The following is a 27894-nucleotide window of genomic DNA, read 5'->3' on the forward strand; positions in this document are numbered from 1 at the left end:
GCAAAATTTAATAATGCATAAATCACTCCAAAGCGCTTTAAATCCAAATCTTGCACACTATAAAATGCTTATAAAGGTGTATTAAGTGCCTTATAAAATTCAACAAACCCGTTTGTCTTATTGCACACGCAGTGCACTTGGTGGAGCTACACACAAATGAAAAGTGCACCGGCGGTTGGCTCACGTGACCCGTTCTTTGTAGACCGCCCAAGAAGCCGATGAGGTGGCGCCGATGTGATGATAAAGCACGGAATATATCCAGATAACCCAATGAAGTTTGAGGCATGACGAGGGTGGGATTTTGTCTTGCTACCATTAGTTCACTCATCTGAGGGCGTCGCCAGAGCTCGGGAAGATTCCGAGTTTCAGCAAACTCGGGCCTTCCAGCATAGCGCCCCTGCTCAAAGTGCTGCACGCGCTACCGCTACCAGCGCTTTGCACGAGCCGCAACGAGCAGACGCTCCGAGCCTTTCTGGACTCAAGCCTCAAACATGCGTCACTTCCGGCTGGCGGCAATGGCGCCCGTTTTTCTAGTTTCGGTTTTGAAAACTCTGATTTTTGCGTGCCGTTGGCACCGTAACTGCTTGAAACTGGAGCGTAATGTTTTGTGGGTAGCATAATACGGTGGTGTACTATGAAAAAGCACCTTTTTTACGGTTTGACAAATTTCGGTCAAGTAGGCCTTTAAGAGCGATTCCTTGTGTCTGGTTGTAGTCCCTTGCCCAAGGGTGTTGTGTGAATGTGTCGCGAGTTGTTTTGACTCTTTGTGCTTTATTGTTCTTCTGTTAAGTGGGGATATAGAAATGAACCCTGGCCCCGGCCCTGCGGTTTCTAAACAGCTGGCAGCTATTTTTGCCAATCAATAGGAGGCCTCAAATGAGCTTAAGATTATACGGGAAAGCTTGGAAAGTCATGTTGCTGAAACTAACAGAAGGCTCGCTTCTATTGAGCAGAAGCTGCTGTCATTTTCAGAGACCGTAGAAAGGATGGAAGAGTGTGAGCGTCGGGTTTCGAAGTTCAGTGAGCAGACTGAATTTCTACTAAAAAAATCGATGATCTTGAGAACTGAAATCGGCGCAATAATTTAATCGTTTACGGAATCGCTGAATCTGCATCCGAAACTGTGGTATCGCTCAGGGATGTTGTTTTGACAGAAATATTCGAAACGAAAATGGGAATAAAAGTCAACAGTCTTGAGCGCATACACAGATTGGGAAGAAGGGGGCCAGACAAAACGCGCCCAGTGATAATGCGGTTTTTTGATTTCAATGAAAAAATCTAGCTTCTGAGAAATGCAAAGAAACTAAAGGGCCCTGATTATTCGTTGTCGGAGGATTATTCATTCAAAATCCAAAAAATAAGAAAGCAGCTATGGTCGTCCGTTAAAGACACTCTCACGCCTGAAGATAAAGCGTATCTGATGTACGATAAGCTAGTTCTCAACAAGGTGACGTACGTGTGGGATGAGGGAAAAAACGAAAGACGGGAGCTTGTGGGGCCCGGTGCAGATTCAGACGACCGCATTGCACAAGATAACGAAAACCAGTCTTTGCCTCAAAATAATCGAGTGAGAACCCGGCGAATGGCCGCAAGCGGGGCCCCCAAATGACCAGGAAATAACACTTGTCAACTAAGGTTACTTTCTTTAAATGTGCAGAGTATCGTGAATAAAAGTGTCGGATTTGAAGCGCTGCTCTATGGCCTCGACCCGCATGTCACGCTGCTGACGGAGACCTGGTTGCATGCCAGTGTGCTCGATAATGAAATCATCCCCCCATCATATTTAGATATGACAAACAATCCCGAGAGGGTGGAGTTGCTATTGTAGTTAAGGAAAACATTAATGTGACAATTTTGCCAGCTATTCCTAAACACGAAAGCATCTTTTGTAAAATTGATTTTTACTGTAACTCTACAGCTCTCGGTGTTGTATACCGCCCTCCTACGGCAGATCTTGCATTTATCGAGCAACTCTACGATTATGTACAGCGTTTCCGGGGTGAGCACGTAAAGTTTTTGTTAGCTGGGGATTTCAACTTGCCGAACATCGATTGATCAACCATGAATACGATGGGCATAAATGTTAGGCACTCAGAGATTATTTTGAACACTGCATTTTCATGTGGTCTTGCTCAAATTGTTACTGACCCTACCAGAATAACTGCAACCACTAGGCATATTCTTGATTAATTGTTTATAAGTTCCGCTGTCAAATGTGACACTGTTGATGTCATGAAAGGGCTCTCTGATCACAACTTAATATTTGGCACCTTTTCCTTTTAAAGGTTTTGTGGCAAAAGCAAGCCTGTGATTGTTGTGAAAGATTTCAACAGGGCAGACGATGAGAGCATCCTGGACTATTTAGAAATGAATTTGGACGGTTTTAATTTTGACGTAGATGTGAATGTTTTGTGGTGTAAATTCAAGCAAATTTGTCTTCATTGTACTGCCATGTTTGTTCCTGACAGGATTAAGAAAAAGAAACAAAACCCCTGGGTTACGAGACAGATCATACACATGAAAAGAAAGCTTAAGAGAATGAGACGATCAGGTCGGTGTCGAGACCCTCCTATTAAGACTCTAAGCGCAGCGCTGAAACTGAGGTAAAAAAGCTAAGGACACTTTCTTCACTACAACTTTAGGCAATTTCATGAAAGAAGCACCAGGGAAATTTTGGAGGTATATAGGTGGCACCAAATCCAATAGTATTTCGTTGATGGTTGACGGCTGCCCAGCCTCAGAGGTAAAACCAGTTGCCGTTGAATTTAACAGGTACTTTCAATCCGTATACGCCCAGAAGGATAGTCATCCTGTTACCGAGCCTGCTGGGTATTTTTCTTCTATGCTTGATGTCAATGTGAGTCGGAAAAGGTATTTTAAACTTGCTCCTTAACCTTGACGCTAAAAAAGCCGACAGCCCCGATAAGATTCCTACAGTTTTCCTGCACCGATACGCGGAATGTATTTCGCATTACTTGTTCCTCATTCTTAACGCGTCACTAGCACAGTGTTCTCTTCCGACAGACTGGAGGGGTGCTCGTATCATTCCCATATTCAAGTCAACTGATCGCCTGAGTGTATCGAACTACCGTCCAATTTCCTTGACCTCAACTAGTTGCAAAATATTGGAACATATAATCTGCCGACACTTGACCGTATTTCTCGAAGAAAACAAACTGTTATCAGACGCACAGCACGGGTTTCGGCGTGGTTTGTCGACTGTAACGCAGCTCCTTAGTGCATGCCATGATTTTTCACTCGCGATTAATAACAAAAAACAGATTGATGCTATATTTTTAGACTATGCGAGAGCATTTGATAAAGTGCCACATAATAAATTATTACAGAAACTTTACGACATGGGAATAAATAGCAGACTTATCGAGTTCATTAGGGCTTACCTAGAAAACAGGTATCAGTACGTCCAAGTTGACAAGTACTGCTCGGAGGCACTGCAGGTGACATCAGGGGTACCAGAAGGCTCGGTTCTGGGACCGATTTTATTCCTTATTTATGTTAATGATATCGTAAAAGTCATACACAGTGATGTTGAGATAAAGCTTTTCGCAGATGACTGCGTTCTTTACACCTCGGTTAAATGTGCAACTGACCAAATTAAACTTAACAAAGCTGTTGCTGACGTTTCAGGTTGGTGCGCAAATTGGAACATGTTTTTAAATGCTGATAAGTGCCTAGTCGTCCGCATATCCAGGAACAAAACTGTTTTACAACATTCTTATTCTGTAAATGGCACTGCACTTAAGGAATCGCCGTCTGTTAAATACCTCGGAGTTACTATTACACACAATCTGAGTTGGGATTTTCATATTGATACAGTCTGCACCAAAGCCTTTAAATCTCTCTGGTTTATTAGACGCAAGCTTTCAAAAGCCCCCATGCACGTGAAACTAGCAGCCTATAAAGTGTTGGTCCGGCCATGTCTGGAGTATGCCTCGTGTCTATGGGATCCTTATACAAAGAAAAATATTTCCAAATTAGAAAGGGTTCAAAGAACCGCGGCCAGATTCATTTGCAATAAATATAAACGCACTGACAGCGTGACAGAAATGATTGATTATCTTGGTCTAGAGACACTACGAGCGAGGCGTTCCGAATGCAGATTAAAATACTTGTATTTAATATATAACAATATAATAGACATCAATAGTCATAATTTCATTATCCCTCACACACTACGCACAGGCTCGCGTTTTGATAACGGGAAAATGATTCGTGAATATAGCCCCCTAAACGATACCTTTAAGTATTCATTTTTTCCGAGAACCATACGCGCTTGGAATAAATTACCTAGGAATATTGTCGACCGTCCCAGTGCTCAAGAGTTCGTTACAAACCTGAAAATGGGGGGTGAAGTTGTACTTGTCTTCTTGTATTGTTTCTTGTATTCGTGTATTCTTGTATTCTTGATTCTTGTATTTCTTTTTTGTGTCCACTCCTGCTTGGAGTCAGCCGACTCTGCAGTATTCCCAAATAAATAAATAAATAAATAAATAAACATGAGACAATGACACACTGCCAGGAGTAACCGTGGTATATCTACAGGGGAACCACAAGTACACAACCATGCCATAACCATGCACAAGCTAAAAACCACAAGCATCAACGAAGCTTTTCGCTGATATCCTGGCTTAACCTAAGCTAAGCCGTAGCCAATTTTTTTTTTTTCAAATGGGTCCAGTTGTACCCGCTTCGGAAAGTGTCTAGATAAACTCCAGGAAGTGTTCTGTCGGTTCAGCTTTCCGGAAAAACTGATCACGGACAATGCGTCCTATTTCACCGCTGGGGGTTGCCGCCGCGGTGGCTCAGTGGCTATGGTGCTCGGCTGCTGTTCTGAAAGACGCGGGTTCGATCCCGGCCGCGGCGGTTGAATTTCTTTGCAGGAGAAATTCGAGGCCCGTGTACTGTGCGATGTCAGTGCACGTTAAAGAACCCCAGGTGGTCGAAATTTCCGGAGCCCTCCACTACGGCGTCTCTCATAGCCTTAGTCGCTTTGGGACGTTAAACCCCATAAACCAACCAACCAATCACCGCTGGGGCGTTCGGTAACGCATGCATGCCGATCCCTGAAAATCTAGCACTGCACCACTTTGCCCTACCATCACCATTTGAACTTGACCGAGCGAGTCAACCTAACGCTCAAGCGAGTGCTGGCGGCCTTTTCCGAGTGTCAAAAGGATTGGGCAGACCATTTGGGTGAGTTCGCGTTCGCCATTCGAAAACCTGAGAGTCGCTCAACTGGTTTCTCTCCCGCCTTCCTCAACTTCGGGAGGGAGCTGTCGAATCCGATGTCAAACGTCGTGCAGAGCCAGCTCGGGGATGAGCAGACGCGGGCAGGCTGCTCTGCTTATGCGTCGACGCTTCGGGACCGGCTATTCGGGCTCTCAACAGAGAGTTTGGCGGCAGCCAGAGCCCAACAGAAGGCTCGTATGACCGCAAGCACCGCAGCCTGACATTTCAGGTGGGTGATCTGCTCCTCAAGCGCAACCACGTTCTTAGCGATGCGAGCAAGGGCTTCTCAGCCTCGCTCGCTCCTAAGTGGCTTGGTCCGTATACCGAGTGGTCAGAGTCTGGTCGCCGCTCGCGAAAACCAGCCGTGCCCATATCGCAGACCTGAAGGTCTACGCGTCATGGTCTGACGAGCTTGCGCCGTGTAGAGGGCGCTGGTTCGGCTCTATAAATAGAGACGCCGGCGTCAATAAAGGGTCTTTGGCTTCCGGTCTTGAGAGCGTTCACTGCTGCGGCTCCGTCCGCTAGCATGGGTCCAGGCTAGGCCTAGTAGCCGGCCCAACTCTGCAACCCTGCCATCTCGGCAATCTCTACATGGTGTCAGAAGTGTTTGGATTCTGATTTTTCCTTTTTTTTGAAATCTTTAGGCTATCTCAAGACCATCTCAAGACCATCTCAAGACCAAGACCATCTGCAGCGCCATGGACGCGTCGTCTTCGACTCAGACGCAACCTCGATTCACGGGTTTGTCTGGCCTAGCGCCGCCACCAGCGTTCGACTTCGATGACCCGGCCTCCTGGTCATCATGGGTGGAGCAATTTGAAGATTTTGCTGTCGCCACGGGTGCGTCTTCAGCAACAGACGAAGTAAGGATTCGCACACTTCTTTATTGCATGGGTGTTCAAGCGCGCCGCATCCTCTCTTCTCTTGGGCTCACCGAGCTGGAAAGCGCGTCGTATGCAGAAGTTAAACAACGTTTCACGGCTCACTTCATTCATCCTGTGAACGAAGTTCATGAAAGCTTTCGCTTCCATAAGCGTGTACAACAACCATCCGAGAGCGTGGACGCGTTCTATTCCACCCTGCGTTCGATGGTAAAGAAATGCAATTACGGCTCTTCCAGCGTCGAAAACAGACTGGTTCGTGACCGTTTCGTTGTTGGCCTGTTCGACACTAAGCTTTCGGAGCAGCTTTGCCGAACGCCGGATTTGACTCTCGAGAAGGCGCTTTTAGATGCCCGCTTGTATGAGGACGCGCAGAAAGAAAGCAAGGAACGAGCGCACAACGGTACTTTGCCTGTGCATGTGGACGCCACCGCGCGTCGCAAATCCATAACGAGAGACGCTCGTCGAAACGCTTCGGAAAAACCCTGCAACTTCTGCGGACGCGAAGCTCATACACGTGATAATTGCCCTGCGCGGAACGCTGCATGCAGATTCTGCAAAAAGAAGGGTCATTTTGAGAGCGTCTGCGTTTCCAAGCAACGCTCATCCGCAAGACACTCGCACTCCATTTCTGTGCATCCTATCAAGAAGGAGAAGACGGAGAACGCCAAGTTCGTGTGTGTGAAGGTAAACGGACTTCCTCTTGAATTTAAAGTGGACTCTGGTGCAGAAGTGACTGTGGTTCCCGCCACTTTTCCAGGCATTCCGTCGCGGCTGGACGCGCCAGAGGGTCGCCTCACCGGGCCAGACAACCGGCAGTTGAGGGTTGCTGGTCAATTTTTAGCTACCCTCGAATGGAAAGGTCGCACTTCGCAGCAGAGAGTCTACGTCCTGCCTTCGCAGTCGACGCCACTTCTGGGTTATCCAGCCATCACAGCTCTTGGAGTCGTTCATTTCGTTGATGCGCTGGCACGTTCGCAAGTAAGTCAGGCTCCTCCTTCTCATTCTCCTGGTCAGTTGCCGACGCAGGATATTTTTGAAGGCATAGGGACTTTTGGTGCGGAGTACACTATCCGACTAAAACCGAACGCTGTACCTTTTGCTCTGAGCGTCCCACGTAGATTTCCCTGCCCCTCCATAACGTGGTTAAAGATGAACTTGACTCGCTTGAAAGACAGGGAGTTATTAGGCGTATTGACAAGCCAACGGCATGGTGTGCAGGCTTGGTGGTAGTTCCAAAAGTTTCAGGTGGATACCGCCTCTGTGTGGATCTGACCAAACTTAATAAGGAGGTTCTCAGGGAAAGGCACGTTTTACCTACGGTTGAATGGGTCCTAGGACAACTAGGTGATGCCAAAGTTTTCTCAAAGCTGGACGCCACTGCTGGATTTCATCAAATCCGTCTTTCGGAAGATTGTCAGGAATTCACTACATTCATCACGCCTTTTGGTCGTTACTGCTACTGTCGTTTACCGTTTGGAATAACATCTGCTCCCGAATTCTTTCAAAGGGAAATGGCTAGAATCTTGGAAGGCCAATCTAATGTTGTTAATATGATTGATGACATTCTTGTTTTTGGGAAAGATAAAGAGGAACACGACCAGAAGTTATCTGAAGTTCTGGATCGTCTAAGCAAAGCAGGTGTAAAGCTGAACAAAAACAAATGTTGTTTTGGCCAACGGCAAATAGAATTTTTAGGCGTAGTTGTGAGTGAAAACGGTATTTCTCCGAGTCCTGACAAGCTTGAAGCTATCCGTTCTTTACCAACTCCGACAGATGTTCATAGTGTTCGCCGGTTTCTTGGTATGGTGAACCACATTGGTAGCTTCCTTCCAAATCTGTCACAGGCTACAGCACCGATTAGAGAACTTCTAAATAAGCATAGCGACTGGTACTGGGGTCCTATGCAAGAGTTAGCTTTCACCAAGGTCAAGTCAATGCTCTCGTCTTCATTGTGTGTAGCTAAGTATCATCCAAGCTACAACACAACTCTGTCATGTGATGCCAGCTCTTTTGGCATTGGCACAGTTCTTTTGCAAGAACAGCCCACTGGTGAGCTACGTCCTGTAGCATTTGCGTCTCGTGCTCTGTCAGAGGCAGAAAAACGCTACAGCCAGACCGAAAAAGAGGCTCTAGCAGTGACATGGGCAATTTACCGGTTTGACCAGTTCATTCGTGGTATCTCATTTATTGTGGAAACGGATCATCAACCTCTAGTAACTCTTCTAGGGAAATCAGATCTTGACATGATGCCACCTAGGATTCAGAGGTTCCATATCAAACTGATGCGATATCAGTTCCGAGTTGTTTATGTGCCTGGCAAGCAGCTTGCTACTGCAGACACGCTGTCCCGCACTCCAGTAGCTTCACCTCCCCAACAAGTGGATATGGTCGAAAAATTCTTAAAGCTGCAGATTTCAGCAATCACTGAGACTCGTCTAATCAGTCCTGATGATGTTCGCAGCCATCAACAGCAGGATGGGGAATGTACCCTTTTAACTCAATACTGTACTCAGAGTTGGGCCGGCTACTAGGCCTAGCCTGGACCCATGCTAGCGGACGGAGCCGCAGCAGTGAACGCTCTCAAGACCGGAAGCCAAAGACCCTTTATTGACGCCGGCGTCTCTATTTATAGAGCCGAACCAGCGCCCTCTACATCTCCCCTTCCCGACACATTGACCCCCATCACGCACACGACACAGCTCACTGTCACACAGTCTGCGAGGTTCAGTCACACAGGTTCACAGGTTCAGTCTGCTCGGTGTCCTCACACGTCGGCCGGATCTTGTAGTGCGCCCAGGTGGTGACGAAGAGGGGAGAGCGTCCAGAACTTCTTCTGGCGAAGACTGAAGCATCTCACGATGAGGTGAGGGACCGTGCAACCCTCGAGGTGGTGTAGAAACAGGGCTGCTGTCAAGTGCATTTGTCGGAGACGACAGCGGGCTTGAAGCCTGAGGTTTGCCAATGACATTTCTGTTCCGCAGTCGACAGAGCTTGTGTGGAATGAGAACGGGCACTCGACCTTGCCTACTCAGACTCAAGCAGCATCAGAGGAGTCCTCGGGCGCAAGCACTGAACCTCAGGCTTCAAGCACGCTGTCGTCTCCGACAAATGCACTTGACAGCAGCCCTGTTTCTACACCACCTCGAGGGTTGCACGGTCCCTCACCTCATCGTGAGATGCTTCAGTCTTCGCCAGAAGAAGTTCTGGACGCTCTCCCCTCTTCGTCACCACCTGGGCGCACTACACGATCCGGCCGACGTGTGAGGACACCGAGCAGACTGAACCTGTGAACCTGTGTGACTGAACCTCGCAGACTGTGTGACAGTGAGCTGTGTCGTGTGCGTGATGGGGGTCAATGTGTCGGGAAGGGGAGATGTAGAGGGCGCTGGTTCGGCTCTATAAATAGAGACGCCGGCGTCAATAAAGGGTCTTTGGCTTCCGGTCTTGAGAGCGTTCACTGCTGCTGCTCCGTCCGCTAGCATGGGTCCAGGCTAGGCCTAGTAGCCGGCCCAACTCTGCAACCCTGCCATCTCGGCAATCTCTACACGCCGGTACCCATTGGTATCACAGGCAAGCGCAAAGGCACAACTGGTGCGGCGGAACGCAAGCGTACCGCGCACAGGTTGAACCGGTGCTTATCTTAAACACAGGAAACAATACGTAGACGTTAATGGATCCAAATCTAACGAGCTTCCGTTACTTCAGGTGTACCCCAAGGGAGCGTTTTGGGGCCGCTGCTTTTCCTAATTTATATAATTAATCTGTCGGTTTCTATCCCCGAGAATGTGGCCTTAAAGCTTTTTGCCCGTGACTGCACTACTTTTTAAGACCATAAATAATCAGAATGATCACTACATCTTGCAAAATTTGCTTTTAGCTCTTCATCACTGGCGTGTAAAATGGGATATGCAATTAAACCATGATAAAACTGTTCTCTTGAGAATTTCACGTAAAAAAAAACATTTTAGTCCTTTCTCTTACAGCCTGCTAAACCATTTATTCTACGAGGTTACACATTATAAATATTTAGGGGTAACGTTAACACATGACTTAGGCTCGTCTTCCCACATTGCACACATTTGCTCCTCGTCTTTTTCTAAGATTTCCTACTTAACGCAGAAGCTTAAAGGTGCCCCAAGTAGAGTCAAACTCCTTGCATACTTTTATTATGTCCAAATTAGAGTTCGCTTCGGTTTTATGGGATGCATTCATTAAGAAAGATATGTACCAGATAGAGATGGTGCAAAGGAAAGCGGTTAGGGTTATTTATAACAAATATAGGAGGTTAGACTCACCTACAACACTAATGAAAGCCAACCATATTCCACTACTCCAAGTACGCAGGAAAATTTCCCGTCTATTGCCTATGCATAACCTTTTAACCCATAAATTAAACATGCCCCGCCCCGCAATTTTTAAACAATTATCGCGCCGAACACACCATTCACGTATTCATTTGCTCGAACTCATTTTTGCAAGGACTGATTCGTTGAAGCAGTTTTTTTTCCACGGACTGTTTCCGATTGTAACTTGCTTCCCGAGGCCATTTTTCAGTCCTCCAAAATCAGTAAAGCTCTCGATAAGCATTTCCTTGAGTGAATGAGTGTTGTTCTTCATTATTTTGCTCATTGATGTATTCCATTTGGCTTTTGTTATTTCAAGCGCCTTGTATAGCCCCTCCTGCATGGGCCAATATATCGTCCTGCAGTATTTTCAAATAAATAAATAAAATCTGAGGCGACGGTCACCGGTGTGATTGATGCCGGACGGCGGACTCTTGCGAAGGCACGCAGCCTCAGCCAGCTGGCGAGCTCTCTCGTCGGGCCCTACCCAGGTGAAGCGCGGTGTGTACCTTTATTTTTTTTACAGCATGCTCAGTTCCAGCCTTGTGTGTTTATCAGTTTATTTATTTGTTTGCTTGAGTCAGTTTCTAGCCACTTTCGTTTCCTGCTTGTTCGTTCCGTTTTAGTTCTAGCGTACCGAGATGTAAGAGGTAGCATGCGTCTGTGTTGGCCTTCAGCTTTTTTAACCAGACTTGTACATATGTGAACTTCAGTCGCTCTCGCTTGCACTTATCTTTTGAAGCGCAGAGTTTGCCTGTCGTTTGTACGGCGCGCCTTTTCTCTTTTCCTCCCCTCCTCCCCTTGTGAAGGGTACCCATTAAGGAGCCCGTGTGTCCCGACGCGAGTTTTGTTTTGTGCGGCCGGTATGGAGGGAAAGTTGGTAGGGTGTGTTTGGGGGGTGGAAAGTGCATCCTTTGAGTCTCGCCGCAGCGCCTCGGGACGCTTCTGATGAGCGGATCGTTGTCGCCGACCGGCGTCCGCGCACGCGCCAGCGTGTGTGTGTGTGTGTGTGTGTGTGTGTGTGTGTGTGTGTGTGTGTGCGTGTGCGTGTGCGCGTGTGCGTGTGTGTGTGTGCGCGCGTGTGCGTGTGTGTGTGCACACGCCCGTAACCATGAGCAGAGGCGACGCGAGTTGTGCCGTGGTGTGCTTCTGCGTGAGCGATGAAAAAGACCCCTCGGTATTGCCATGTTTACACCTCAGGACGCCGCCGAACGTCCGCGCCGATTTCAGCCGGCATGAAAAGGGTGCACTAGCTATCTTGGGCCCGAACGTGACGTCGTGTCCGAGGACGCGCGGTTAGTGCTCTGCCGCGGCCCCGTCGTCTTCAATGGAAGGAAGACCACCATCAGTCGTCGCCCCTCCCAACCCGTTCAACTTGAGGTCTGCGAGCGGTGAGTTGCAGACAGGCCTAATGGGCCGCGCCACCGAACTTTGAGCCTATCATCCACCTGTCACATAGTTGTACAGTTGTATTCACATTGCAGTGTATATAATCTGCATGCTGTTTTGTTTTTCTTGCAGCGAAGTGAAGTGTTTGTTTGTTTGCCTAGTTTTCTTTGGTGTGTGTGTGTTTTTTTAGTTTGTTATGGCTGGAACTGAAGTTCAGGTTATTTTTTGTGTATTGATTTTTTATTTTGCCGCGTGCTTTCGCCGAGGAGGATGTGGGAATCCTGGCTTCCCGCCGTTGCCTTTGCGCGGCTGTTGACGACGTCCCGCGTTGTCCTCCTCTTTCCCTTTCTCCCGCCTCAGGTGACGGAGGGGCGGCTGGGCGACAGTCAATCACTGTCATTCGGCCACAGCTTCGCCCCGGCTTCCCAACGGCCTCTGCCATTGGCGCCTTTTGGCGGGATTTCGGGACCCGCTTGGGCGGCCGCGCGACCCTCCGATCGGAGCTTAGACAGGATCCCTCCGAGACAGCGTAAGGTGCGTAAGCTGCTGTTTGTGTGAGCCGGCCTTTGCCGTTCGGACCAGTGCATACTCGAGCTCGCCAGCACGGATCCTCTGACCTGCAGCGGCTCGAGCCTTTGCAGCGGGGTCCAGCGACCTCCGACAGGCGTACCTTGCGTTGATTGCCCACTCTCTCTCGCAACTGGCTCAACGGTCCACACGAGAGAGAGGTCGCAGCACTGCCGCGGGGACATTCTCCTGCAGCGGCGTGCTAGCGGCGCGCATTGCTCTAGTCGCTTCGTGCGCGCAGCGGAGCCTTGCTCCTCGCGCGCCCCCGGGACGGGATGACTATTGAGTGTGTGTGTATCTGCTGAAGGACGACGTGAATACACCTCTCCTTTGTGAACTTGGAGGCCTACTTCTTTGCGGCGAATCGCTCTCCTTCCTGCGGAGGTTGAGTGCGCCGCAGCGGTGCCCCAGGGTGCGTGTGGTGACGGCGCTGATCGGGGCCCTTGGCTCGCGCGAAGCCCGAACCCGCGGTGGTTGGTGGTGGCCTGTGCCCACTGAGAAACCGACACCATTGACCCATATCTTTGGGATCAATATCATGCAAAATATTGGTACATATATTTACACATCTTGTTAATTTTCTTAGGGATAAGTATCTTCTAACACTGCATGGCTTCCGAAAGTTTTCTCATATGCCATTCAACTACTTTCCTTCAGTTACAACTTGCACTTTTATTTGGACTCCGCTTTTTCATCTGACTGCAAACTTCATCACTTTGCTAAAGAATTCGATAAAGTTAATAACTTACATAAACTAAGTGTGCTGAACGTTGACACTGCTGGATTTCCTTCTTCTCGTGTTGGATTTGTCAGCGTTAATGACGCTGATTCCTATACTATAGCACTTGGTACTGCGGTTCCTCAAAGATCAGTACTTGGCCCCTTTACCCTTTTTTACCTTCTGGATTGCTGTGAATTGCCGTTCCCCCTCTGTGATGTATTCTGTATCCAGTGAGTAAAAGAAACAAATAAATATCTCTTTACAAGAAGCATGCCCGAAGGAGGGGGGAGGGCGAATGAAAAGAGAGAGAGTGGTAATTGTCCCCACCCTTCACCCCCCCCCCCCCCTGCGGCAGATTGAAAACTCGGCGGCTATGACCCTCTGTATGTAGTGTTAAGGACTTCTCGTATTGCTGTTCGCGCTTCAGTTCTTGCTGATAGTGCCTTTGGAAACCTACTAACCTAACGAGAAGAAAATATTCAAGGAACGTGATTATGCATATAGAGGCCACAGAATGACCCGCCCGAATTGCATTCTGTTTGGCAGCCGTCCAAAATCCCACTTGTGTGTCAGTACCTCTTGAATCCCAATGATACCTAACGAGAATATACAGTCAATGGGGTGGCTGCAGCAGCACTATGGACGGCAGTGGCCTGTTATATTTGATCTGACACTGCACCTTGAGCCATCGTCGCTGTGCTTGAGACGCCGCGCGGGAAATAGCCTGAAGTACTGAAGACCGGCGGAGTATGCCGATCCAGCATGCCATTTATGGGCAATTATTGTCTTCATTGCAGCCTAGGATGAAAGCGTGTTCACATTCCTTTCGTAAGATGCGGTGTATCAAATAGGAGCGCACTGAACCGCGAAACAAACAAACAACAAACAGACAACAAACGACGCGCGCAGGCATCCACGAGTGTTCGCCGCTGCGCCGCAAGGTGGCGACTCTTCGATTTCGCAGCCAATACGTCTCGAGATGAGTGCGTCAGTGAATGTCGTGCTGTTGCTTACCGACGGCAGGGAACGTAGAAAGCCAAGAGTGCGCTACGGCGCATCCAGACCAAACAGCGTGACACCCTCTTCCGGGCAGCAGCTTTACGGTCAGCACCGTTTTTTTTTATTTATTTGTCTCCAGCATTTCACTCTAGTGCACTGCACGGGCTCGGGCCAGCCCGAAAGCCCTGTCCCGGCCCGGCCCGCGGGCCGGGCCGGGACATGATTTATTTTGCCGGGCCTGGGCCGGGCCCGGGCCTGAAGTTGCGGGCCCGGGCCGGGCTCGGGCTTAAAGCTGCGGTCCCGAGCCAGGCTTCGGTCCGTACAGAAACGGCTGGTGTCCGACTTTTCATTCAATATTGCAGAGTGAAGTGCAGAACTGTGGCATTGAAGCAGCGACACGGATGAGCTATCAGTTATAGTACACGCTGAGAAAAAGACTATGCTTTATTCATTGACTTATTTATTTCCTTATTTCCACGCCGCGGTGCAGTAAGAGTAAAATTCAACGGGCCTTAATTGTCCATTGATAATTCGCGTTCCCAAAACATACCTATACACTATTAGAAATGCATTGGGGAAGAACAATTAGTTTAGGACGCTTATGGTCTTCAAGCACATATCATGAAATACTCAAGCCTTTTAGCTTTTCGTTTCTGCTAAAAGGTGACCAGTTCGGCTATGAGCTCAACCTGTGAGATGGCATTCAGTAAAAAAAATGTCATCCTACTGCTTGCTAGGCAGATTTAATATTTATACTTCGCAGGCGGCAGAATATAACTGATTACAATCACGGGGGAACGCAGAGTAGACTAATACGCGTGTATGCAGCCCTTTTTATTTGACTCTCAAAACTTCCGAGTTTATCTTTGCCCACCTACACGATATCTGTCTCCAAAAGACGGGCCTGGCGAGAACTACTCTTCATCACTTCCTTCTGGGTTAAAAAGAACCAACTTTCTTTAAGCCAAACTGCGGTTTCAGAACCTTTGTCGGCCAGTTCCTTATCGGTGTAGTAGCAGTCTACTTGCTCAGTTAAGGCCGATTCACACGACGGTCCGTTTGCCCGCGGCCCGCGCACTACGTGTTCAATGCGTCAGCACATTGAGAGGCGCGCTGGATGGATGGATCGATGGATGGCGGCCGACAGCGCGCCCCTCAAAGTGCTGACGCATGACCACGTATTGCGCGGGCCGCGGGCGGACGGACCGTCGTGTGAATCGGCCTTTAGTGTGAAACGGGCCGGGCCGGGCTCGGGCTGGGCTTCACTCCGGGATTCACGGGCCGGGCTCACTAGAGCGATAATTTAGCGGGCCCGGGCCGGGCCCGGGCTTGAAGCCGCGGGCCTGGGCCGGGCTCGGGCTTCAGGTCGCGGGCCCGGGCCGGGCTCGGGCCTCAAGTTCAGGCCCGTGCAGTGCTCTATTTCACTCCGCCGTCTGGCTCTGCCTCTCGCGGTGACAACTTTCCCTCTCAGCATCCCCGCGATTTCACGCCGTCCAGCGTGTCTCGGTCGGCGCCTAAAGGGGAGGCACCCTCCTCCGCTGATCCACGGCCGTTCTCGAAGCGCGCGCTCTCTCTCTCTCTCGCTGAGCATTGCTTTGTGTCCGTGCGCGTAGGCGGTAGTGGGAAAGGGTCGCTTGTTTCCTTCTTCCCTTCCTTTCTCGGGCGAGGGTTTTCACTTGCCCTCCTGCTCCTCTTCCACCCTCTCCAGAGATTCTCAACAGTGGAGACACGCTGTATGCAGACAAGCTGCGCTCGAGAAGCGCTGGTACTAGCGCTGGGAAGAGCGAGGCATGCCAGCAGTCGTAGGCAGCCGTGTTCGCTGTGATCGAGACGCGAGCCGATGACTGCACCTTACTGGATTCGGTTTGTGACACCAGACTACACCAACAACACTCTGGCCGCTGGGACGCTGTGTGCGCATTCCGGCGTTCATGTTCGCATTCCTCGTGGCACGCTCTTCGGCGCCTTTTGTTGCTCGACCTCTGCGGCGGACTCCGTCGCCTATACACGTGCGTGCTCCGCCCTGCCAGAGGCGTGAAGTGATATCCGTGCGCGGCAGACGCTATGACTCCGCTGGAACGACGAGGAGTAAACGTGCTTCCCTGAAAGCGACCACATCTCTCAGGAAAGAACTGCACTCGTCCTCACGTGAGTGAAACAACACTGTGGTGCACGGGCACTTCTTCGTGCCGTAAGCGGTAGATGGCGGTAGTAATAATAGTTGTTGCATTCCGCAGCACTGAAATCATTGGCGTTGCCTTAATGTGTGCATTGTTTTCATTCGTTTCCTCAGGCTTTTTGGCATTCGCGAGGAAAAGAGAGACCAAATGCGGGCATTGGGGAGTCTGTGCCAGCTGGCTTTGTTCTTTTGTGTGCCGGCCCCTTCTCATGTGACCGGTTAACTGCTGTCGACTGTGTTCACTAGGGTTGCTCGATGGTCGGCATCCAGACACCCTAATGTTCACGCGCTGGCAGCGCCACAGCGTAGTCGCGGCATATTTTGTGTTACGAACCGCGCACACGCATTTGCATTGTTCGTGAGCAGGCTTTGCTTTCTTTAGAACCATTGCGAATGCAAAAATCAAACTACCTGTAGAGCCACAGAGCTTAAGACCTGCATGCAGCAGCCGAAATATATGTGTTCCCGCCGACCTTCAAGCTGTTTGTCGACACGGTCGCGCCGAGGAGCTAGCCGGGTACGCGTTACGTGAGTTACAGCGCACCGGCAGTCTCGCCTCGGTCCCTTTGGAGGATCCCCGCCGCGAGAAACCCTAAATGATACTTTCACCCGCACCGCTTTTGCAGGAGCGCTCCTTTTTCTTTTGCTTGTGCGTGTGTGTGCCAACTCCGCGTAGTCACCGCGCCGCTTCTGGGCGACGCGCGGGAAGCCGGGAACACGGACTGTGCCTGGTCGGTGTCAGTGGCGCGCTTTACGAACGCTGGCCTTTAGGTTTCTTTTTCTTTAATGCAACGGGCGGCTTCGGCGGCGGCATGCCATAGTTCCTGAGCTGCGCGGACAGATGTACGCCTCAGCTACGCTCATTGCCGGACTTGCGGCCTAACGGCGGCGCCGAGAAGATTTTTCTTTTGGCCGTGCGCTTTTGTTTCCGCTGGCTGGCGCCGATTCGAGGAACAGAGGGCAACTGACGGGTCTGTTCGTGTGTTTGTGTGTATTCCTGCCTCTTTTAGTGAGCGCAGTCCGACTTCCTGAGGGGAAGATACTCTGTCATGGTTTCGTTGTGTTTTGCTTGTGTTGTATCAGTCACGTGGGTCTCGCTGTAAGCACTGTGGACCCGCCTAAATACACGGCCACGGGCAACTGTTACGTCACGAGAGGGCCGGCCCAATCAGTGATGAGCTGAGGCATTAAGAAAAGATGTTGGCGGGAATCTGGGGGTTCTCGCCAGGAGCTTTTGACCGGGAGAGCTCTGGCGGCTCCACTGTGTTGTTGCTCTCCCTTTGTTCTATTCCGTCTTCACTGTACCGTCTATGCTAATCTCTTATGTATAAGGTTTTTGTTTTGTTTCTCCAATGAAAATCATCGTCGTCATTCTTCGCGCTAATGCCAATCAGAAGACCGGGTCGTAACGGCACCGAGACGGCCTGACCTCGCTTCGCAACAGCTAGCGAGAAGAAGAAAAGTGAAAACAACCTCAGCTCTACCTGTGTCAGAAAAAGGAATAATTTGCCGTAGAGACTGTGAGTTATTTTTTGATGATCTTGAAGTCTTCTAATGTTTCGGTGATCCGGCGACACGTTGCGGAACAGACTGGACAACTTCTCCGAGACTATGTAGTTTATTCACGAGCGCTCATCAGCGACTTCCTTCCGATCTCTACCAGACCTCGCCCGGTCTCCGTCCCCTCTGGTGCCGGACGGTCTCTCCGGACTCTCTCGAGCTCCGACCTCCAAGACCTTCTGGTCCGATCTCCCCCGGTCCGATCTCTCTCCTCGGCCGGTCTCCGATCTCCAATCCCCCTTTTCGCGTCAAAAGTCGCCCTTGAATACACTTTCCCAACATTCTGGGTACCATTTTTGTAACCAATAGGAAATGCGCTTGTCAGAGCCAATCAGGGAAATTTTGTTCAAACTGAAGGAGCCAATAGTACGCCAGTGCTCACGGGGTTGTTGTTTACGCGAGCACCGCGCGAATTCCACGAAGACGTTACGCATTTCCGCTTGGTTACAGCACCGACACACACAAACACACAAAAACAGCAGCGGCGGCACAAGGAAGGCAAACACTCAGCCCGAACCGCGCGCTCTCCCCCTTCGTCGGTCGTCTCTGAGGCACCCCGTCCGTCACGCGGTCCGCAGTTTAAAGCAATAAATTTACACGCGGCCCCCTCTCGACGCCCCAGGGGTCCGCGCGTCGGCTTCGTTTTGCGGTTCAAACGCGACCCTGCAGGGCCTCGTCTTCTCGCAGCCGGCTACGGTGCAGTCCGCTAACCGCCATTCTGGGATGCACTTTACCACATTTGTTTAAAACAAACCCATTCGAATGGCGCTGGGGTGGCGGCCACTCGAGGAGCCCCGACAAACAGCTAACACACGCAAAACCAGACGGGCCAAGATACCGGTTTCGGGGTGCGTGCGCGATGGGTCCCTGAGCCGCAACCCGGCAACTCAACTCCTTACCGAGAATGTTGCGTGTACACTCGCTGTACGCACAACACAAAGCACGTTACAATAAAAAAAAAATGCGGAGGGATATACGAAACAAAACATACAGAAAATCACCCCGATGGTACACACAGCTACCACATCAATAAGAGAAACTCACGTCTTAACGACAGTCCCGACACATCTTGCACACTCACGCTCGTAGCAAAGACAATATAAGATAACAAAACTTAATCCATGCAGTGCTGATGACAAATACATTCCAACCTGTAGTCAAGACACGACATCATTACCAGGGCACTCAAACATTCTGCAACACGCACACGAAGACAGTTCCGAGCGGTTCATCCCACATTGTCTGTAATCATTGAAGCACAAAAGGAAAAGTGCACACCAAACTTCCGCACAAACAACACTCGGCCATGTCCATGTGAATAGTCTCAACACAGCCCTTTCGGCTCTGGTTCCTCCACTTCCACCTACTGCATCCACGCTTACTCGAGCCTTTTGTTTCAATCTGGTAACAAGGCTAGCTGTGTAGCATACCTAGCACATGGCTCCGATTACAGCATGGTGAGGCAGCTAAGCGTAGAGTGGCCCTGGCCAACGCGGCCGACGATTTTGAGCGGTGTCCTCCCGGGTCGAACACACGCACTTGTCGTCTACGACGGAACATTGGTGCGGCACAGGCAGTTCGCGCAGAGGCGATACTCCGTTTGCGCCGTGGTCTATCCGACACGATCCTCGCCGGCGGTCTGTGCACTCAGTCGTGGGAGAGGGTCGGATGATCGTCGAGGGTCGAAGAGCAGCGTGGCGCTGGTTTGTTTGCGAGCCGCGCAAGCGTCGTCTCTTTTCAGGTGGGATCTGTTTCAGGTCCCACCAACAGCGCCACGGCCTGTTGTGAACAGGCCGTGGCGCTGGTCTGGGAAAATGGACCTGGAGCACGGCTTGGTCGTGGCGCGAACAGAGCAAGTCAGAATGCAAGGTGTAAACAAAGTTCTCGCGCGGCCGCCGCTCACTGCTCAGTTTCTTTTAGAGCGCAGCTCTTTGGCGCCCGTTCCTGCGTTTCGCGGCGTCGCCCTTGTCGCTCGTAACCAGCTCCGCAGCCGGGGCAGCGCGCTGCTCGAGCTGCTCGCGCTCCTGGCGCCATATCTCTCGCAAGCCCAAGTCAAAACGCATAGCCGCCGCCGTTCGCCACTGTGTGCGCGTCTCGCCACTCGCCGTGCGTCTTTCGTTTTGTATGTTTTTGTACTGTTTGTTGTAATGAGACAAACAAGCCCCTTCAGACATTTCTTTTTTGCAACGGTCGGAAAGCACATCAATTAGCCTGTTTTCCCTTTCACCGGCTTTTTCATGCATGGCTAATAGCCGCTCGTGAAAGTTGCTTTCTTTTTCTTTAGACTTGTCAAGTTACCTCTGTTCGCTGATGAGCCGATCTATTGCAGTATCCCGGCTGGATTTTCTTCCAGCCGTCTGCCTGTTGCCGGAACCAGAATTTAGTCTGGGTGGTGATGGGCCCGATTGGGGAACACCGCTCCGTGGTGTTCCCACATCGTGCAAATGAGATGTGTTCCCACCTCTCGATGGCGGTGGCGATGGCTCGTTGTTCCCCACGTCTGCAGCTGCAGCAGGTTCCTCTGTTCCATGCAGTGTTGTAGGCGTTACCGAAAAGAGTAACTAAATACGTTACCCGTTACACTAAAAAAAAGAGAACGCGTTACCGCCCTACGTTGCCTACAAAAAAGGTAACGCGCTACCGTTACCGAAAAAAAGTATCGCACGTTACTTTGCCGTTACTCTATGACCATAAATTTTAATCAGCGTGTCTTCGCTGTAAGAACTCAAGATAACAATTTTATAAAGCTCATACTTCATATAATTCCAACTTCACAAAGAAAACAGCTGAACTCAACAAATTTACAGGAATTCTGGTGTGCTGCTGCTTACGAAATTACGCGGAAATCGTGCAGCAATAAAAAAATGATGAAATGTCATAGTTTCGGAAAAAATAAATTTGCGCTCGCAATAACCAGAAACGTAGCCGCAGTTGCAGACAGAAACAGCCGGTTGACTGCAATCCCCTTTTCTGTGCTGTACCACTGTACTCCTTCGACGACTCTCTTGGGGCCACCTTGAAGTGAACTGGCGACATTCCTGAGTTTGCTCAGAAGAGGGAACTGCTTCCACAAAGAATGCGAGAGTGTCGCCTGGGAACGAGACCTTTCGGTTGGAAAACAAGCTTACGCAGAAACTGACTTACAGATTTCTGCAAATGGTTCATTGGTGGCTCGGCATGCGTCCACTCTTTAGAGAGTAGTGTGCGTGAGTGGTTTGGGGATGGAGACAAGTGTGTGACTGCGTGTTCGTGCTTTTTTTTTTTAGTTGAGTGCGTCGTCAAGGACAGGTATTTTTTGGCATGCATGCGAGCCGCAACACGGGTCGTCGAGAACACCTGTAGATTTTGTTTATTTGCAAATTCATTTTCGGCGTTTTTTTTTTTTGAAAAAGAGGCGGAGGCGGACAATTGGAATAAAAAGTAACTAGTAACGTGACACCTCACGTTACCGAAAAATGTTAACGTAAGTACGTTACCCGTTACAGTTCCGAAATGTTCAGTTCAGTTCAGTGCATTTATTTCAGTCATGTACAATGGCTGAGGAGAAAGGAAAAAAAGCCGCACACGCGGCTTGACAAAGCTCCCATCTCCCGTAGCGGCTTGGCACGGCGATGACAGACAGCAGTAAAACAATAACAAGAGAATGCATGAAATAACAAATATGTACAATATCTTCATAACAGATCACCAGAATAGTCTCGGTACTGTTACACACACGCAAATGATAGTTTAATCACAGCACATGGACACTTTGTTTATTTTACAGTTGGATATGATTCATTTTTTTGTAAGAACATATTTCTGACAGCGTTATATGAAACGGAAAGAATGGATTGATTAGTGAAAGCGTTACTATTAAGGAAAGATGGCAACACATACCTGAGAGTTTGAAAACCCAACGAGCACATTACTAAGTTACCGAGAAAAGTAGCGCGTTACAGGTAACGCCGTTACTTATAACGCGTTACCGACAACACTGGTTCCATGAGAGCCCCCGTGTACCATGGCATGGACCAGCTGTAACAAACATTCTGCACAATTATGGAAATGTGGCCATTTTCTGCTGCTGGTGCAAAAATAGAGTGCTTAGCAGCTTGTTCCATAGGACACTTGTGTTCTCTCGTGAAAACCAGCAAATTTTTAGGGGATGTACTGTATCATAGCTCATCATGATTGTTGACATCACTAATGGACACAGCGGAAGTAATACTGCAGCATATATTAATGTTGGAACAGGCTCATTTTCGATCGCTGAAGCAGAAACACTGCCAGACAAGATAGTGGAACACCACTGTATTTTTGTCTTCTTCTAGTGACAGATCAACAATCCATGAAACAAGCTGACTGCATCGAGCAATGAGATGTTAAAATATTTTGTCACTGCCTTGTGAGCTGTGCAAAGGGGCACAATGAAGTGTGTGTCTCCTGGCTCACTGTCCTTGTGCTCTGCTTGACGAAATACATTCTTTCCAACATTGACATGAAAAGTAGGGAACTGACTTCTACGGTGGCAGTGTCCTCGCAACCTTCTGCAACTGCCAGGCTTTGTCGTTCGCTGGCAGGGAACTCGAAGAACTTATGCAAGTCCCAGAAGAACTTCCATTCGATCCCTCACCGGCCCTGTAGTTTTCTTCTTGCATAGGTCCCTGCAGTGAAAGAAAGCATGACCTCTATATCAGAAGAAAGGTATCAAAGGTAATCTGCACTCAAAGTGCAAACGCAGGTTTTGAGTACAGCTGGCAAGTGCTGCGCGGCGCTTGACCCGTACCTGTTTCGACCCTTTGAAAGTTGTAACAGCACTGACCGGACACTGAATAAGTAATGGCCGGTCTGAACCTATGCCGTGAAGCTAGTGCATGAAGACGGCGGCCCATTTTAGCTTTCGCAATTACAAAACGTAAAACCGCGGAAGCGCGTACAACGCTACCGATAATGCACAGACTACAAAATGAGCAACATGTTTTCACATCGTGCGCTGAACATGTCCCTCGACACAGCACGTTTCTGCCGCGCCTGGGAAACCAATTCCAGAAGTGAATCGGCGTCTGCAGCCTGGACGCGGAATACAGACGATCTACATAGTCAGGTTTCGAAGCCTCTTCCCAGCTCTCACCCGCCGTGTTCGTCTCAAGAGGCAACGACCTTCTGAGCTTCAGGCCTTCGAAGAGGTCCTCCCCTCACTCGCCGTGCTCGAACTCGCTGACCGGCGTTCTGTTGGGGTGTGCTTGCCGGGCGCCTTGGAGGACTGCTAGCACGCTCGAACAGCAGTTTTAACTCGTTTATTGCATCTCGATCTCCAAAACACCAAGACCAGTCATTTAAATAGCCTCGCCTGACAGAGAACATCCAACCTCGCCAATCATGCGCGAGGTTCAGTTATCTGGGCGGAACCAAACGTTTCGTCACGGTTTCTCCTCACATTCACACGCACTGCACCAATCACTACTCTCCTCGCACTCTCCCGCGGTCGTCACGCAGTACGCAGTGTTCGGAGTCCGCGGCTCGCATCCCGCGCACCACTGCCGAAGATAGGCGATTCTTGCATCCCAAGGAACGGGGTTCTGGTTACCCGCCGCTCATCTCACGCGCGAAGTCCCGCCGCCGGAAGCTGTTGTTGATTGCACTGGCCTCTGCGCGGAGAATGCGGTGTCGCCTTAAGTACCGGTGGCATAGGTTGCGTCGAAGAGCGTAAACGGCCGCAGAGAGATGCGCTTGAACCACTTGAGCCATGCGTGTCGACGCCGCCGACGTTACAAGGTTCGCGGGAAGCGCCGCCGGCCCAGACGAACTGCAAGGCGCGCACCGCAACAACCGCTCTCGAGTAAACCGAGTCGCAGCGACGTTCGCTGGAGTGTGCGGCTGGCCCAGCTGCGTCTACCCTCGACCGCCGCCGGCGCATTCGAAGGGCAACTCGCAGTCTTCTCAGGTTCCGATGACGCACGTCGCGTTGAGGAGCGCAACATACACCATTTTCACGCGAACACACCGAGCATGCGATGCGCACGCATAACAAGGCCGCGGGTAGAAAAAAAAAAACTATGCGCAAGCCAATAGCAACAAAAAAAAGCTCTACTTACATGCCGAAGCGTCCGCTGCAAGGAGTGGTCGACTATGATTGCATAAATACACCTTCTATAACGCCACCAAGACGGTGCCACTGCAATACAGCAACACAGGCCTTTCAAACAGAACCGATTGCCAGCATCACCCGAACAATGGTTGCACGGTTACATCACATTTGAGAAAAATTGTGCTCACCTGTATTTGTTGACCAAGTTTTCTATTTTGCTTTTCACCACCTTAAGCGGTTTGTCGATGCCTAAGGCGTGGAGCGCGTCGGCAATCGCAGCGTACACCTTAGCGTTTCTTTTCATGCGCCTGAGGTCGGCCAAGTGGTCCTCCCAGACCTTTATAAGAGCGTAGGTTTCTTCCCCCGCCCATTGCGCACGGTTTTTTGTTTCGATTTAAGAAGTGGCTGCGGCTGCATCGCTCTCCATCGCCCACCGTTGCGCAACTCACGAACGTGAAAACAGCTGCACGCGCTACAACACTAGCTCAACAAACATGGTCACGTGTCCGCGGGGGCAGCCTGAAACGAGGGTAGTTCTCTGCGTTTACGTGTTGCTGTCCTTTCGACATTGTAAGCATAACACGTACTCATGAAAAATCAACTAAATTAGTTTTACTCATTTACAATGCATTACATTTTATTTACTAACGCTACCCTGGTGCTTAGGCTACACATTCGACCGAGGAGCGAGTGCGAATGAGTTGCCTAAGCTCATTAGATGGCGAGTGTCGTTTTCATCGAATGGCATTACATTTTCTCGTGTGGCCGCAAATTAATGTCATTTTTAACGAATGTCATTCGATGCCAATGACATTAAATTTGCCTTCTGACAGGTATATAAGTCGCTCTTGCTTATGTGAGTGAGCCTGACAATTAGCACAGCTCAGTCGCTGCCTTCGCATTGGATGATGATAAAAGGCTTCGAAAAATAAGCGCTATGAGAACTGGCCTTTCACTCAAATCTCTTTACAAGCATTGGGATGCAGCATTTTTCTTGGTGTCCCACTCAGTAGTTACGGGCTCTATTTTTCGAAGACAATGTGTCAAGGGACTTGTAATGTGGGAGAACTGCTGGGTGTAATGTTGGTAATAACCAGTCAGGCGGAGATATGCCTTCATGTCAGTCGTTGTTCGTTTTTCAATGACAGGAGGGAGATCGAAGCACTGAAAAAAAAAGACCGAACTAGGATTTATTTCCAACTGCACCAAAAAAAGGAAAAACTGGCCGGAGCGAAACGAGAGGGTCGCTTTTAGGGGATCGCTGATTGACTATCGTCGACCTTGACGAAGGAATCGTCCCTTCTGTGCGCCCGCCCTCACATACAAAAAAAAAAAAAAATGCGTCGCACACCGACACCGCTTTCTTTCTTGGGGGGGGGGGGGGGGGGGTAGAGTAATGGGCGCTTCCCAACTTTTCTCGGAACGGGCCGAGGGGTCCTTCCCTCGGACAGAGTTGGTGGCTTGTTGTGTAGTGCAGTGACGATATTCTTGGGGGCGTCACTGGCGCGAAATCTTCTACATCACATCTTTAACAGTTTTAGTTGCTTCATTTCCTTCTAAATGTCGAGAAGCTCTTTACGATACGCCTCAGGGACCAACAACTGGTCGTACACTCGTCCTGTAGGGTCATAGTATCGGCGTGTTTTAAACCTTCTTTTTAATAAAACAAAATATTATTTTTTGTAGCAGCCCGGTTTGACACTTTCTAGCACGCAGAGTGCTCAGTGAAACCACTCTTTTCTGCTCTGCAACAAGCGTCGCCTTGTCTAAGCTGAGCGAGCCGCTTTCAGCTGTCGGATGAAGGAGTGAACACAGTGCCTACGTCCGGGTTTTTCTCAGCCAGTACAACTCCCGAAAGGGCCTTCGATGTCGACCTTAGCCAGTGGCAGGCAGACACTCCGCTCTTCTGCCACTTCCGGGACCTCTGCACACACTTTCCTGTATGGTGCAGAGGAGAAACTCACCGCGGATGCGCCACGTCCATGGGGGTCACAGAGCCCCTAAACACTCTGCGCATTTCTTACCGTTTACTAACAGTTGCTGCAGTGACGGCTGCGAAAGCAGCAGGTTGTCGTGAGAGTCGTGCGTACTCGCGAAGACGGCTTTCTTTTTGCAGTTGCTAGCAAAGTGGCCATGTTGCTTCCAGTTGAAACTGTAGGGCGTAAGCTGCAAGAAGACTCTCAGACAAGACGAGACGTGTGTGCGGTTCAACCATCTATTCTTCCTGTGGTATTGGAGCTGCGGCGGGGAGCGCGGGAGGCGCTCCCCGCCGCTTCAACAAGGAAAAGGGAGGAGAAGGAAAGAGCGCGCCAGATCAACACCCTCTAAACAATTTTGACAAGGTCTCAGTACTCCTTGCGTGACGTCACGAAAAGAGGTCCAAAGTCCCCGCCACTTATGGCGGAGTTTATCGCGACTGCAATCATCTAGCAGCAATAAGCTTACATTTATCAGTCCACATTTTTTCTTTAGTTAAAAAACTGGAACGAGTAGCAGACACTTTACGCGGAATTAATTTTGAGGCACTAGCCGCAGCGATTTTTTTCACCTAGTTTTATGAAGCACAGCGATAATGAAGAATTAAAAACTCTCGATTAGCTTCACAACTGCCTATGTGTATTTTTATTGGAGGTTCAGTAGAGTTACTTCTTGGGCTAGTTGGTATACCTGATTTAAACTCATAGTTTTTCAGGGAGCACGCAAGAGACCTAAGGAATGGGGAAGGTGCTAACCTTGTCGAGCACTGCGCTACTTCCAAGTATTGTACACCGGTGTTTTCGGAAGTGAGCATTCTGAGCACAAGCAAATCAAAAACAACCTATGGAACGATAGAGGCATATAAAATTAAGAGAGCAGGGACAGAATGTGTCCGCGATACTTCAGTTCATCTCTACGCTGCAGAAAAGCTGTTCCTATCAAAGTTTTTACGATAAAGATGTGAAATGAGTTTTTTTCCTGTTTACCTTGCATGGTGTGCGCTTGCGCTGGTCTGAGTGCATTTAAGCTGTGTGTGCGTTTCTAAATAAACAGTTGTCAGTCAGCGCTGTGTTCGCCCGTCTTCTCTTCCTGCTTCTTTTCTTTGGCCGTGTGCCGTTGCGCTGAAAAACTATGAGTTTATTGGAGGTACATGTGTTTGTTCTAAGATCATATTTTAAATGAATACGATCCCTTGAGGTGCTTGGCTTAGAAGTATAAGACGCGCATCCCGGAAACTTTGATGGCATTGCGCCTGGGCGAAGGCGCAGATGCGAAAGTGGTGCAGTGGTGGTGCGCCCTGCAACCTCGTCGATGTGGGAGGCCTCTCGCACGATGTCAGCTCATTGAAGTGAAGCTCGCGAACCTAGAAGGAAGTTAAATTTTTGCTTAAATAGCAGCTGTAGCTTGGCAAGAGAGTTTTCTTGAAAGTCTTCATTCGCTACTTGCAGTGCTAACCAGCTGCTTAGTTTAAATACACTTTTTTTTTACAATGCATGCGCTTAATCTTATCGTATTTTGCAAAATTAACTATTCTAGGAAGAAGTTTCGAACATCGTACCCTGGGATGCGGTGATACAACGAAGTTCTCTCGAGGTATTGCTCTAATCCACACGTTCTGTTCTTCTTCAACCCGGGGAAACTTGAAAACGTGGTCTTTGGGACCCGATTGGAAATTAGTCCGGCAATTGGACACGCAGCACTTGTTAGGCATATCCTGGCAGAAGCGTAATCCGCATTCCACTCCAACGATGGCACTAGAACATCGTCTCGGAGACAACCGCACGCGCAGCACGAGGTGTAGGCACAGTCAACGTCTAGGAAAAAATGTGCGTTCGGAAGCATGTCGCGACATGCCATGACTTTCCCCGAGGCAATGAAAGGAGTGTCACGTGTTTCCAGAACCGATCGCATTGTCGTCGCCTTCGTCCCTCACTCTGACTTCTCGGTATAGGCAA

The 27894-nt window shown here is 49.6% G+C and overlaps 1 protein-coding gene across 7 annotated transcripts in view; it reads left to right on the top strand.

Annotated features, from left to right (window-relative positions):
• Positions 1 to 5682: 5682 nt before the first annotated feature.
• Positions 5683 to 27894, top strand: part of LOC149361028 (uncharacterized) — a 53173-nt gene continuing 30961 nt past the window's right edge. Inside the window, exons 1-3 of one of the 7 annotated variants that reach the window (XM_089572575.1) lie at positions 5683 to 6113; positions 6683 to 7112; positions 9116 to 9577. In XM_089572575.1, coding sequence (XP_089428701.1) covers positions 6031 to 6113; positions 6683 to 7112; positions 9116 to 9424 — 822 coding nt within the window. In that variant the 5' untranslated portion in view covers positions 5683 to 6030 and the 3' untranslated portion in view covers positions 9425 to 9577. Of the gene's footprint in view, positions 8641 to 9115; positions 9578 to 10796; positions 11658 to 11677; positions 11869 to 12226; positions 12771 to 27894 lie in introns of those variants that run through there. The other 6 variants (XR_016288896.1, XM_089572571.1, XM_089572570.1 and 3 more) reach the window with 6 other exon arrangements.

The sequence above is a fragment of the Amblyomma mixtum genome, chromosome 2, assembly GCF_055824585.1.
Source record: "Amblyomma mixtum isolate Tamu chromosome 2, ASM5582458v1, whole genome shotgun sequence".
Taxonomy (NCBI): domain Eukaryota; kingdom Metazoa; phylum Arthropoda; class Arachnida; order Ixodida; family Ixodidae; genus Amblyomma; species Amblyomma mixtum.